The 14,255-nt window shown below is 45.1% G+C and overlaps 1 protein-coding gene across 1 annotated transcript; it reads left to right on the top strand.

Moving 5' to 3' along the window:
* Nucleotides 1–432: 432 nt before the first annotated feature.
* On the top strand, nt 433–10,619 carry LOC111889603 (zinc finger BED domain-containing protein RICESLEEPER 2-like). The gene is made up of 5 exons (XM_052765796.1): nt 433–1,189; nt 1,234–1,735; nt 1,946–2,333; nt 2,383–2,395; nt 10,531–10,619. The coding sequence occupies exons 1-5, from the start codon at nt 433–435 to the stop codon at nt 10,617–10,619; spliced, it is 1,749 nt and encodes a 582-aa protein (XP_052621756.1).
* Nucleotides 10,620–14,255: the final 3,636 nt, after the last annotated feature.

Here is a 14,255-nt window from a genome sequence, read left to right on the forward strand (position 1 = left end):
AGCCAAGCTTTAACGAGCCCGATCCTGATCTCGAGCCTAGAATAAAGCTCATTTAATAAACGGGCCCGATCTCGATCTTTAAGGTAAGAGTTCGTTTAAGCTCGCGAGCCTTAACGAGCTTTTTTATAATTTCATAATATCGTTTTATATTATTTAATATATAATTATTATCATATTGAAATTAAATAAGCACTCTTTGGGGCTTGGGCCTTTCACGTACAATATAATTTTACCCTAGTATTCACCCTAATTTACCCCAAGCGGCAGCTGATAAGTACTTCTATTCTCTCACTCCCGATTGAAATCAATTAGTTCATCTACGGCTTTACATCTTCGTTGAACACCCACACAAGGTTAGGTTTTTTTTACAGTGCTCATTTTTTTGTTTTATATATTACTGTTGATGTTATATCTTAATACACAACAATACTAATGCAATTTGTAAGTGAAACAAATCTAGTTAGTTCAATGCAAGGTTCTACATCGAATCCAATAGGTGTTGGTGATGATAATCAACCCTCACAAGATGCACATGAAGGCATTAACCTCAATGACGAGGAGATCCATCCTAATGGTCAAAATACTAGTGAAGATTTTGGTTCTGTGGACGAGTTGGAATTAAAGCCTAAGCGACAAAGGACCTCCTCAGTATGGGGAGAATTTGTTGATGTGACTCTTCCTGATGGCAAGGTAAAAGTTGAATGTATTCATTACAAGAAGCGGTTGGCTAAAGTTGGATCAGGCATTACATCAACATATAAACGACACTTGGTAAGTTGTGCAAAACGTAAAGCTTACCAAAAATCTCAACAAATGCTTAATTTTCAGCCGATTGATGTGGATATGGGATATGATAAGCCTCCTCCCTTAATCGGAGCTGATACAAAGTATGATCCTAATAAGATGAGAGAATCAATTGCTAACTGGATAATGGGTACCGAGCAACCATTTTCAGTGGTGGAGAATGACTTATTTGTTTACATGATGAAAAAGGCTAATCTGTTGTTTCAAAAGACATGTAGGGCTACAATAAAGGAAGATTGTTTGAAGGTCTATAAGCATGAAATGAAAAAACTAAAAGATCTAACAAGTGTTGCTTCAAAAATTAGTTTGACCACTGATTGTTGGAAGTCTTCTCATCAGAAGAGTATATGGTCATCACTGGGCACTTCATTGATCAGAACTGGAGGTATTGCATAGATTTTGTCAATATTATTCTCCTTAACTTGACAGCCTTTTTGAATTGTAAGTCTTTTGTTCTCAAATTGCAGAAGCGAGTGCTAAGTTTTGTTCATGTACCTCCTCCTCGTACCGGGCTTAATATTGCAGATGGAATTTACAAGTGCTTGAAGGAATGGGAAATTGAGGGAAAGATCTTCTCTATCTCTGTGGATAATGCTTCATACAATGACAGGGCAGTTAATACGTTGAAAAACAACTTTAATAGAGTGAAGAAACTTCCATGTGGTGGTAGACTATTCCATGTAAGGTGTTGTGCACATATCCTAAATCTTTTGGTCAAAGATGGCCTTTCAAATATTGATTTTGTCATTGAAGAAGTCCGTGAAGCTGTGAAATATATTAATTCTTCTGAGGCAAGATGTCAAACATTTTCAAATGTTGCACACCAACTTCAAGTACATGATAGAAAATTATTGCTTGATGTCCCTACCAGGTGGAACTCCACCTATGACATGCTGTCCATAGCTCTCAAGTTTAAAGATGTTTTTCCAAGGTAAGTGTCTAATATGAATATGAATATGAATATGAATATGAATATGAATATGAATATGAATATGAATATGAATATATATATATATATATATATATATATATATGTATGTATGTATGTATGTATGTATGTATATGTGTGTGTGTGTATATATATATATAGTAATTAATTTATCTTAAGATTTATCTTTTTTATCTTCTATGTTGGTCTTAGATATGCAGAATATGAGCCTCATTTCCATCATTTGCCCAATGAGGATGAGTGGAAAAATGTGGAGAATGTGTGTGAAATATTAAAGACTTTTAAGGTGTGCACAAATGTTATCTCAGGGAGTGACTATCCTACATCAAATTTGTATCTTATTGAGGTTTACAAAGTGAAAGAAACATTGGATAGAGTTTCACAATTTAAAGATGATTTTATTCGTAAAATGGCAATTAAGATGAAAGAAAAGTTCGACAAGTATTGGGGGGAGTGTCACCTACTTATGGCCATTGCTTCTGTGTTAGATCCTAGGTTCAAGATGAAGCTGGTTCAGTTTAGCTATCCAAAGTTATATCCACCAAATGAAGCTACCAAGAACATTAAAGAAGTGGAGAAGGCACTTGAGGATATGTATTCTGACTATTTAGTAATGCATAATGTAACAGCCCGAAATCTCAGGTATTATTAAATTATGTTTTTGGGGTGATTTAAAGGGGGACTCGGCGAGTTGGAGCCTAGACTCGCCGAGTAGGATCGCAGACTTGGTCGCGGGATCGCGACGGGACTCGACGAGTCCAGGCATGGACTCGGCGAGTCGACGCTGTTCAGCAGAAACCCTAACCGTTCAGTTTGATCGTATATAACGCCTCTTAGGCCGTCATTTGCAGTCTTTTGATCGATTGAAAGGGGCTCTAATTGTTGTGGACGGCTAGGGCAAGAGAGAAAGCTATTGGAACTTGGAGGAACTTGCTAGGCAAGAAGAAGAAGAAATTGGCCAAAGGAATATCAAGGGGGATTAAGCCCTGAGTTTGGAGAACACAGAAGGAACGTCCTCAGGTAAATATTCGGACCGAAATCTGTTATCTTGATGTGTCTATGAGTTTAGGGTTTATGAAACCCATTTAGGGATTAGATGGGTTATTATGTTGTTACCCAAACGCTTTTACCCCAGTAATGAGATGTTTAGATGTCCAGAGGGTCCCATGGTTGTATACCTTGGGGCCATACGTAATTCAGGAAGCAGTTACTCGTCTGCATGGCATGGACTCGCCGAGTTGTTCTTCGGACTCGGCGAGTAGCTTGAAGATGTACTGGGACTCGCCGAGTTGTTCTTCAGACTCGGCGAGTGGAGTCGGGGTGGCCCCGCGATTCTTCCAGGAGTAACTCGTCGGGTCGAGGTGGGTACTCGACGAGCAGATAAGGAATCTCAGAAAGTTGAAAGACGTCTAGACTCGCCGAGTCGCCATGGGACTCGCCGAGTCCAGTCGAGTTGACCATTGACCAGAGTTGACCTAAGTCTGACTTCTTAGGGATAGTCACACTTAGCTGTTATGAGTGTTAATGAGTTATGTAATGTTATAGGAGGGTTGTAGCTCGTTGGTTGTGCGCGAGTGATTTCAGGAGTTGCTAGCTTTCAGCATTTTCGAGGTGAGTCTTCTCACTATACGGTACCCGGAAGAGTTTGATTGTGTGACCGGAAGGTCGATTATGTTATGTGATATGTATGCTATATGTGGTAAGCTAAGTGTTATATGGATATGTATGCTGTATGTGGTAAGTTAAGTATTATATGTGCTATGTATGATATGTGGGCCGGAAGGCAATATGTTACGGGCCGGAAGGCGATTATGCTATGGGCCGGAAGGCGTTGTAATGAGGACCAGAAGGTCAGGGCCTGGAAAGGCGTATGTGTGTAAGTGTATATTGGGGAACTCACTAAGCATTTATGCTTACAGTTGTTGTGTATGTATGTATTTCAGGTACTAGCGAGGACCGTGGGAAGGCGCCGGCATGATCGATACACACTGAAGATTGTTTTAGGATCTTGGGAGTTGAATAATTGTATTGACTGAATAATCATACTTTTTATGCCTTAATTTTAATGGAAAATATTATGTTTTCAAAATGAAAAATTTGTTTGAAAATTTTGAGTTGTTACAATTGGTATCAGAGCCTTGGTTTGAGAGATTCGGGTGCACCTTCGGGGGTAACTGAACTCAAACCGAGGATTTGAGGAAACTTTTCAAATAAAGGCATAAATTTTGTAAATGGTTTTGTAGTAAGCAAGAAAGAAGCAGTGTGTACGATCAGTCAGCGCCCGAACGGTAAAAGATCCCCAAAATACCTTACGATATTATATTATATGAATTGTTATGCATGCTAGAAGACTAGGTATTCATGATAGGACTAGAGTGGCCTGATTTGTGATGCCTTAGTCTAGGAAAGTTGCTTATATGAGATGCCTCGCTAGTATGCGGGTAAAGAGAGCGTATCAGAAATAGAGTACTCACTATCTGGAGTTTGGGGAGGAGGACTTGGGATGAACATTGATGCGGTGTGGTCGGTAGTATTGGGCCCGTACTACCGAGGACACCGGGTCAGTGGGAGACCCAAGTAAGAATCCCTGGATATCTGGGTCTGAGTAGGGTTGCGTGTCGAGTACGATTATGCTCGGTAGAATCTCTGATAGTTTTATGTTGTATTTCAGAGATATCATGGTTAGACCGCGGCACGGGGCGAGTACGAGCGGTGTGAGTGACGAGGATATTCGTCAGATGATCCACGAGGAGGTGGCGGCGGCGATCCGGGCTGAGATCCCGGAGATGTTTGGGTCCATCAAGACCACTCTGATGGAGACGTTCGACGAGCGGTACGCCGCATTGACTGAGGCTGCAACCGCTGCAGCTACCGCCGCTGTGGCCGCTGCTAGGCCACAGGGGGGTGATTCATTGCTGTTTCGAGAATTCAGCAACACGAAGCCACCAGAGTTCGACGGGACGCAGGATCCGATTGCTGCGATGAGGTGGATCGCAGATATAGAGGGGTGCTTCTACACTTGTTCATGCCCGGAGCACCTGAGGGTACGGTTCGCTTTGAACCAGCTCCGTCTGGGAGCCAAGGACTGGTGGAAGTTCGTGACGGCGAACTTCACTTTAGCAGAGACTGCGGCAGTGACATGGGAGGGGTTCACTACCATGTTCAGGGATGAGTACGTTCCCCCGGTGGAGCGGGAACAATTGGTTCAGGAGTTCTTAACCCTCAAGCAGGGTACTGATTCGGTGGCGGTGATCACGCGGAAGTTCCACGAGAGGGCGATGTTTTGCCCCGAGCTAGTGGCCACAGAGCAGGCTCGGATGAGCCGGTACTTGGGTATTCTGAGGCGGGAGATCCGGGAGTTTGTGTCAAACTCCACCTATCATACTTTTACTGAGCTTCAGGCGAATGCCAGGAAGCGTGAGATCGAGTTAGAGACTCAGGCCAGGGAGGAGGCCGAGTCTCAGCAGGCAGACCGGCGACCGGCTCAGTCTCAGCCGGCAGCCAAGCGGATCAAGTCCGCCGATTCGAGGACGGGAGGTTCGAAGAACCGCACTTGCGTAAAGTGCGGTAAGGGTCATGATGGGGCGTGTCGAGCCGGGGCTTGCTACAAGTGTGGCAAGGAGGGACACATTGCTAGGGAGTGTCCCAAGGGATTTATGGTTTGCTTTCATTGCAACCAGACCGGCCATCGGAAGGCCGAGTGCCCTCAGCTTCGTCAGGGATCTGCACCTGTTGCCAGGACTACTGAGACTCGACCGGTGAAGGTCGAGGCCCCGAGGGCTCGTGGGAGAGCCTTTCAGCTGACTGCGGAGGAGGTCCGCGCTGCGCCCGATGTTGTGGCAGGTATGTTTTAATTCATGCACTTATTTTAATGCCAGATGTTATGCTTATGTTATTATATGCGTAGGTACTTTCCTTGTGAATTCTGTGCCTGCCTTAGTGTTATTTGACTCGGGTGCGAGTAGGTCCTTTGTGTCCTTAACCTTTAGTCAGCAGATCGACGTGAGTCGTGAGTCGTTGAGTCGACCTTTGCGGGTTTCTATAGCTGACGAGAAGGTGATTTGTGCTACGGAGGTTCTTCGGGGATGTGTACTAGAGATTTTCGGGGTTGGATTCCCGATTGACCTGATTCCTATTGCGATGGGGGATGTCTGTGTTATTGTGGGCATGGATTGGCTGAGCCGGTTCGGCGCTGTTATCGACTGTGAGCGTCAGTTGGTGACTATACGAGACCCTAGAGGGGGAGTTCTTTCGGTGTACGGCGAGGGTACCCGTGCGGGATCAGCTTTTTGTTCGGCCGCTAGGGCGAGGCAGTGTCTACGGCAGGGCTGTAAAGGTTTTGTGGCGTATGTGATGGATACGCGGGAGGTTTCCGAGAAACCGAAGTCAGTTGAGGAAGTTCCGGTGGTGCGCGAATTTTCAGATGTCTTTCCCGAGGAGCTGCCGGGAGTACCGCCTGTGAGGCAAGTAGAGTTTAGTATTGATCTGATTCCGGGGGCAGCACCTATTGCTAAAGTGCCCTATCGTCTTGCACCTCCAGAGATGCAAGAGTTGTCCTCGCAACTCCAGGAGTTGCTGGGGAAGGGATTCATTCGGCCGAGCAGCTCGCCATGGGGAGCACCTATTTTGTTCGTCAAGAAGAAGGATGGTTCGCACCGGATGTGCATTGATTACCGGGAGTTGAACAAGCTAACGGTCAAGAACCGTTACCCGTTGCCGAGGATCGATGATTTATTCGATCAGTTGCAGGGAGCGTCTTGGTTTTCCAAGATCGATCTGAGGTCGGGTTACCATCAGGTGAGAGTACGGGATGAAGATGTCCAGAAGACAGCGTTTAGGACGCGATATGGGCATTATGAGTTTGTGGTGATGCCTTTTGGACTCACCAATGCCCCGGCTGTGTTCATGGATCTCATGAACAGGGTATGCAGGCCGATGTTGGATCGGTCGGTGATCGTATTTATCGACGACATTCTGGTGTATTCGAGATCGAGAGAGCAGCATGAGGAACATTTGAGGGAGGTCCTTGAGGTATTGAGGTCGGAGAAGCTTTATGCAAAGTTCTCCAAATGTGACTTCTGGTTGCGGGAGGTCCAGTTTCTAGGACATGTAGTTAATCAGAAAGGGATATTGGTCGATCCGGCCAAGGTTGAGGCGGTGATGAGTTGGGAGGTGCCGAAGTCACCCTCTGAGATCAGAAGTTTCCTTGGGTTGGCAGGGTATTATCGGAGATTCATCAAGGATTTCTCCAAGATCGCAGTGCCACTCACCAGATTGACCCGAAAGGGTGTTACGTTCTCATGGGGGCCCGAGCAGCAGACCTCCTTTGAGACACTTCGCCAGAGATTGTGCGAAGCCCCGGTATTAGCTCTCCCAGAAGGGATGGAAGATTTCGTAGTATATTGCGACGCATCGATTTCGGGATTGGGTGCAGTGTTGATGCAGAGGGGTCATGTGATAGCTTATGCGTCGAGGCAGCTGAAGCATCATGAGGCGAGATATCCCACGCATGATTTAGAGCTGGGAGCAGTAGTGTTCGCTCTCAAGATTTGGCGTCACTACTTGTATGGGGTTCGATGTACGATATACACGGACCATAAGAGTTTGAAGTATCTGATGGATCAATCCAACCTAAATATGCGTCAAAGGAGGTGGTTGGACGTGGTCAAGGATTACGATTGTGAGATCCTGTACCACCCAGGCAAGGCTAATGTGGTAGCCGATGCATTGAGCCGCAGGGCGGAGAGCACTTCATTGCGAGATGTGTGCTTGAGACTGACCGTGATGACTCCTGTATTGGACGATATTCGTAGGGCACAGGCTGAGGCTGTGCGACCAGAAATGCAGAAGAAGGAGCGGGTTGTGGGGTTAGTCTCAGAGTTTGTCAAGGATGGTCGAGGCCTTATGACGTTTCGGGGTCGGATTTGGGTGCCGTTCGTGGGCGGTACGCGTATTACGTTGATGGAAGAGGCTCATAAATCGAAATTCTCGATTCATCCCGGTGCTACAAGGATGTATTTGGATCTAAGGAAGGAATATTGGTGGCCCTGTATGAAGAGGGACGTGGCATGGTTCGTTGAGAGGTGCTTGACCTGTCGTAGGGTTAAGGCTGAGCACCAGAGACCGCATGGCAAGTTACAGCCATTGGAGATCCCCGAGTGGAAGTGGGAGCAGATTACTATGGATTTTATCACCAAATTACCGAGGACTGCTAGGGGAGTTGACGCAATTTGGGTGATCGTGGATAGGTTGACAAAGAGTGCACACTTCCTTGCCATCAGTGAGGGTTCTTCGGCGGAGAAATTGGCGGAGATATACGTTAGGGAGGTGGTGTCTCGGCACGGGGTGCCGATCTCGATTGTGTCAGACCGTGATGTGCGCTTTACTTCCAGATTCTGGAAGAAATTCCATGAGGAACTGGGTACTAAATTGCATTTTAGTACCGCATACCATCCCCAGACAGACGGTCAGAGCGAGCGGACGATTCAGACGCTGGAAGACATGCTCCGAGCGTGTGTGTTAGACTTTGGGGGTAGTTGGGATGCGTACTTACCATTGGCGGAGTTCTCCTACAACAACAGCCATCATTCGAGCATTGGTATGCCGCCTTTCGAGCTGTTGTATGGTAGGAGGTGTCGGACTCCCATTTGCTGGGGAGAAGTGGGACAGAGAGTAATGGGCAGCACGGAGATTGTGCTCCAGACGTCAGAACAGATTCAGCGAGTGAGACAAAGGTTACTAACTGCCCAGAGCCGACAGAAGAGTTATGCAGACCGGCGCCGATCCGAGCTTGAATTTCAAGTCGGCGACTACGTTCTCCTGAAGGTCTCTCCTTGGAAAGGAGTGATTCGATTCAGGAAGAGAGGCAAATTGGGGCCCCGGTATATTGGGCCATTTCGTGTCGTTGCAAGGGTAGGCCGGGTAGCCTACCGGTTGGAGTTACCAGCGGAGTTGGGTCAGATCCATGACACTTTTCATGTGTCGCAGTTGAGGAAATGCATAGCCGATGAGTCGGCAGTGGTTCCACTGGAAGATATTCAGGTGGATGCGAGCCTGAATTACGCGGAGAGACCAGTGGCGATCAAGGATCGGAAGATCAAGGTTCTGAGGAACAAGGAAGTACCTCTGGTGCTAGTTCAATGGCAACACCGTAGGGGATCGGAATTGACTTGGGAGCCGGAACGTGAGATGCGGGAGCAGCATCCGGAACTATTTGCAGAGTGAGACTTCGAGGGCGAAGTCTAATCCAAGTGGGGGAGAGTTGTAACAGCCCGAAATCTCAGGTATTATTAAATTATGTTTTTGGGGTGATTTAAAGGGGGACTCGGCGAGTTGGAGCCTAGACTCGCCGAGTAGGATCGCAGACTTGGTCGCGGGATCGCGACGGGACTCGACGAGTCCAGGCATGGACTCGGCGAGTCGACGCTGTTCAGCAGAAACCCTAACCGTTCAGTTTGATCGTATATAACGCCTCTTAGGCCGTCATTTGCAGTCTTTTGATCGATTGAAAGGGGCTCTAATTGTTGTGGACGGCTAGGGCAAGAGAGAAAGCTATTGGAACTTGGAGGAACTTGCTAGGCAAGAAGAAGAAGAAATTGGCCAAAGGAATATCAAGGGGGATTAAGCCCTGAGTTTGGAGAACACAGAAGGAACGTCCTCAGGTAAATATTCGGACCGAAATCTGTTATCTTGATGTGTCTATGAGTTTAGGGTTTATGAAACCCATTTAGGGATTAGATGGGTTATTATGTTGTTACCCAAACGCTTTTACCCCAGTAATGAGATGTTTAGATGTCCAGAGGGTCCCATGGTTGTATACCTTGGGGCCATACGTAATTCAGGAAGCAGTTACTCGTCTGCATGGCATGGACTCGCCGAGTTGTTCTTCGGACTCGGCGAGTAGCTTGAAGATGTACTGGGACTCGCCGAGTTGTTCTTCAGACTCGGCGAGTGGAGTCGGGGTGGCCCCGCGATTCTTCCAGGAGTAACTCGTCGGGTCGAGGTGGGTACTCGACGAGCAGATAAGGAATCTCAGAAAGTTGAAAGACGTCTAGACTCGCCGAGTCGCCATGGGACTCGCCGAGTCCAGTCGAGTTGACCATTGACCAGAGTTGACCTAAGTCTGACTTCTTAGGGATAGTCACACTTAGCTGTTATGAGTGTTAATGAGTTATGTAATGTTATAGGAGGGTTGTAGCTCGTTGGTTGTGCGCGAGTGATTTCAGGAGTTGCTAGCTTTCAGCATTTTCGAGGTGAGTCTTCTCACTATACGGTACCCGGAAGAGTTTGATTGTGTGACCGGAAGGTCGATTATGTTATGTGATATGTATGCTATATGTGGTAAGCTAAGTGTTATATGGATATGTATGCTGTATGTGGTAAGTTAAGTATTATATGTGCTATGTATGATATGTGGGCCGGAAGGCAATATGTTACGGGCCGGAAGGCGATTATGCTATGGGCCGGAAGGCGTTGTAATGAGGACCAGAAGGTCAGGGCCTGGAAAGGCGTATGTGTGTAAGTGTATATTGGGGAACTCACTAAGCATTTATGCTTACAGTTGTTGTGTATGTATGTATTTCAGGTACTAGCGAGGACCGTGGGAAGGCGCCGGCATGATCGATACACACTGAAGATTGTTTTAGGATCTTGGGAGTTGAATAATTGTATTGACTGAATAATCATACTTTTTATGCCTTAATTTTAATGGAAAATATTATGTTTTCAAAATGAAAAATTTGTTTGAAAAATTTGAGTTGTTACACATAATTCTTTAGTTAAGGAAGCTTCAACTTCCTCCGGTGGATCTTCTGGAAGGAGCAATGCATCAATGCCTAATGAAGGCACGCCACTTGAATCAGGTTAGGAGGCATTTGGGCAGTTTATTAAAAGTGTGGATTTGGAGGTTCCAAAAAAGTCTGAACTTGTTTTGTACTTGGAAGAAAGCGTACATAATGTTCAAGGAGGAGGAATGCACTCGTTTAATGCTTTGGAATGGTGGAACATGCACAAGTTGAAATATAGGGTCTTGTCGCGGATGGCTATGGATGTACTTGCAGTTCCTATTTCCACGGTTGCATCAGATTCAACATTTAGCGCAGGGGGTAGAGTCATTGATCCATATCGCTCTTTGTTGGCACCCGACACAGTTCAGATGTTGATTTGTGGAGGGGACTGGATTAGACAAATGTATGGAATAAAAAAGAAATTGAAGGTATGCTTTAAAACTTGAAACGTATAAGACCTAATATTTCATTCTTTTGAATTATTGAATTTTATTTATAGAGGGAAGAAATTCCTACTGAAGTTGTACTACCTGCTATGAATGCAAGCTAGTCCAAGGTATAATGGTATAACCCAATATTTTTTGAACTTACAATTTTTGATCATCTAATAACCATCTTTATTTTAGTGCAGGTTCCTTTTCAAATGAAGGTGTTTTTTGGTATATTGGCGTTGATGCATTGTGATTATGAAGTTGAACCTGTTAATGGCTTTTCAATATTGCAAGTTTTACAAGTGAATTCTTAGTACATTGTTTTTTTTAATTTAGTCATGGTTTCTAGTTTATATTTTGTCACCTTTTTAAATTGAGGTACTTTTTTGCTATATTGGTATTAGATTATGAATCTGAACCCATTAATTACTTATTAATATTTGCAAATTCTACATGTGAATTTTCATGTTAGTAGTACAATGTGGCAATGTTGGTTTCTAGTTAATATTTTGGGGTATTGCAAATTAAAAATTTTAAGTACATTTTGAGGTTGATGCATATATATATATATATATATATATATATATATATATATATATATATATATATATATATATATATATATATATATATTTGTGATTTACAATTTTAATAAACGAGCTACTTAACTAGCTCAGATGTGTTAATTAACGAGCTACAACTCTGCTACAAACGAGTCGAGCTAAAGCTCGTTTAGGCTCACGAACAAACAAGCTTTAATGAGCCGATCCCGAGCTTTAAATATTCTAGACGACAAGTTTTAAATCTTAATGCAGGCATTCCTCCCTTACATGCATTTTCTTGCAACAGATTCTTACTAAGACCCCATAGACACGGTCTCGGTATCTTCACTGTTGCCCCTCTTCTCAAAGCCCTTCGAGAGGAAGATGAATGTCAATGTGCCATTTTCTTCTTTCCCCTACTATTTACTCTTCTCCTTCACTGCACACTTTAGATAGATGTTTCCATCCAATCAAAGACGGCGAATCACCTCTAATCTAAAGGCCAAAGAGTGCTCTTTGCGCTACTACGCATCCTTACTCATAGTATAGTGCAAGTTAGGTTTGGGTATAGCAGGACTTGAACAGTGGTTTGTTGGGTTGGTTTTGCTCTCTACCTTCTCACGGGGATGGAAACAAGAGAGGTCAAATGGAGTGGAAGCCAAACGAAACGACGGGGCCGAAAATCTGTGATCGACCCGAAGAACCCTTACCTTGATGCCTACAGAAAAATTGATTTGACAGTGATGGCAAGAATCCGAGAAAGACTTTTTTTTTTCTTATTCTTGTGTTGTTTCTGAATGGCATCATAGCTACACGAGGGAAAGCGATGCTGCCTACTCTGCTCTGCCGCAAAAGGGGGCTGCTTTCTTCCCCCCAAAAATGCCGGTTCCACCATCAGGGCCCAGCAAGCACCATAATTCTATTCTGAGGTTGCGTTTCATTCCAACAACAGTAGTCGATAGTTTGAAGCGCCTTTTCCTTAAGCATTTCTTTCTCCATCTAAGGTCAGGGAGGAACCTGAGGGAAAAACCAGTTTCTTACCGGAAGAAAGAGGGAGCCGCCCGTCCCGGGAAACGAAGTACGCTTTGGTGTGCGAGAAGCAGCCAAGTATAGGGGAAGGGGCGGTGGACTTAGTAAATATAGTATATAGTTCCACTTGGTGAATAGTGCCTCGGCTCGGTTGAGTCATTTTTTTCGCTCGGCTCGCAGCAGACTTGTTCTAGTAGAAAGAAATTTTGATCAGGGAAAAAGACATAAGATTTGTTCGCTAGAGCTCATCACTGAAGAATGGTGGCTTTACTTTTTGGAATTAGAGAATAACTTCTTCGCGTGAGCGGCATACGTACAAGGATGTTCGGACTCCCCCCCCCCCTCTTGTATGAGGTGTGTTGCCATCATCTCTTTCCCCTTTGCCAGGTTACGTGGCATGGATTCGCCGATTGATGAATCGGATCTTGGCTCGCTGTCCCACTGACGAACCGGTCTAGAAGTCGAAAGGGAAGGCAATAGAAAGGGGTCTCCCTCTCTTTGTCTTCTTCTCGCCGCTTTTCTCGTTCATCCTGCCCTGCGCCGCTTACAGATTCAGTTGTAGGTATCTAAGCATCCATTAGTTAAGGGGGTTGGGGCGCGAAGCGCAAACTGCTCTTCGATCTCCCGGTGAGTTGGACGGGAAGAGACATAGGGGGTTATCTATGAAGCATTTTAATTGCCCCTTTCTTTTGGAATAGTTGAAAGTCCTCTTCTTAGGGGATTTTTTTCTTATCAACATAGAGTTGGAACTTAGCCGATGGACGAGTGGACCAGTGTGAAGCTTTAGTTTCGTTGCCGGCCACTCCTAGCCGACGACCGGCTACCCCTTTCGAGCTCAGCTGACCCCTTCTTGATTCCGTTTTTTCCCTATTTGAGATAGATGAATCAATGGAACTTTGATCCCTGGTTCCTTCTTGGTCTAATGTCTGGGTGCGTATGGTGGTACACTGAGAGCACCTTTCAAGTCGGCTGAAAAAGAAAGAAAAAAGGCTTTCGTCGTCTTTTTCCCGCTTTCACCTTCATTTTTTTGAGATTTTGCTGCTTTAGAGAATCGAGATTGAGTTGGTGTTAAGTAAGGTACAAGATTGAAAAGAATGCTTTTGCATGCCAAGTGCAGAATCCCGTTCATTTCTTGGTTAACAGCCAAGCTACCCTCATTAAGTAAGACTGTTGATCTTGCTAAAGAGAAGCTTAAGCTACCTAAACAAAGATAGGGGAGCGCGGCACGACTATTTTATTATTTTCGGATGCAACCGGAACAAGATTTTTTGATTCTCTACGGGCAACCAAGCCCGAGTGAGTCGGCCTTCTAGAAGCTTCGCCAGAAGCGACTAGTCGCTTTCCGAATGCCCCTTTCCTTGCCGCCAAACCACTAGGAGAGTCAGCAAGCTAGCTTGCTCGCATTCTAGAAAAGGTAGCTTCCGTGCCCTTCCTGCCTACTAAAATGGATGTGAATGATCGTGACAGCTCTTAAAATCCTATTCGGTCTGATTAGATATGTCACTGAAAGAAAGTGATTTTGTTCCCTCTTTTTTTTTTAGGATTCCGAGGATGGGCCGGCCCATCCTAACATCATTTATGAGGAGCCGGACGACGAAGCCTCCTCCTCAGATACAGATGTCTCCGACGCAACTCTCTCGGCAATCAAAACTTTATCTATTTATTTGTTTTTTGGCGGGTTCGGTCAGGAGGGACAAAAGAGAGATTCTATCAG

Source organism: Lactuca sativa, chromosome 1 (genome assembly GCF_002870075.4).
Source record: "Lactuca sativa cultivar Salinas chromosome 1, Lsat_Salinas_v11, whole genome shotgun sequence".
Taxonomy (NCBI): domain Eukaryota; kingdom Viridiplantae; phylum Streptophyta; class Magnoliopsida; order Asterales; family Asteraceae; genus Lactuca; species Lactuca sativa.

Bases quoted from the DNA above. Each gene is read 5' to 3' on its own strand.
- LOC111889603 (XM_052765796.1), top strand. From the start codon at position 433: ATGCAATTTGTAAGTGAAACAAATCTAGTTAGTTCAATGCAAGGTTCT. The intron at 1,190-1,233 runs GTATTGCATAGA...TTAACTTGACAG, and splicing joins TTCATTGATCAGAACTGGAG to CCTTTTTGAATTGTAAGTCT. The intron at 1,736-1,945 runs GTAAGTGTCTAA...TGTTGGTCTTAG, and splicing joins TTTAAAGATGTTTTTCCAAG to ATATGCAGAATATGAGCCTC.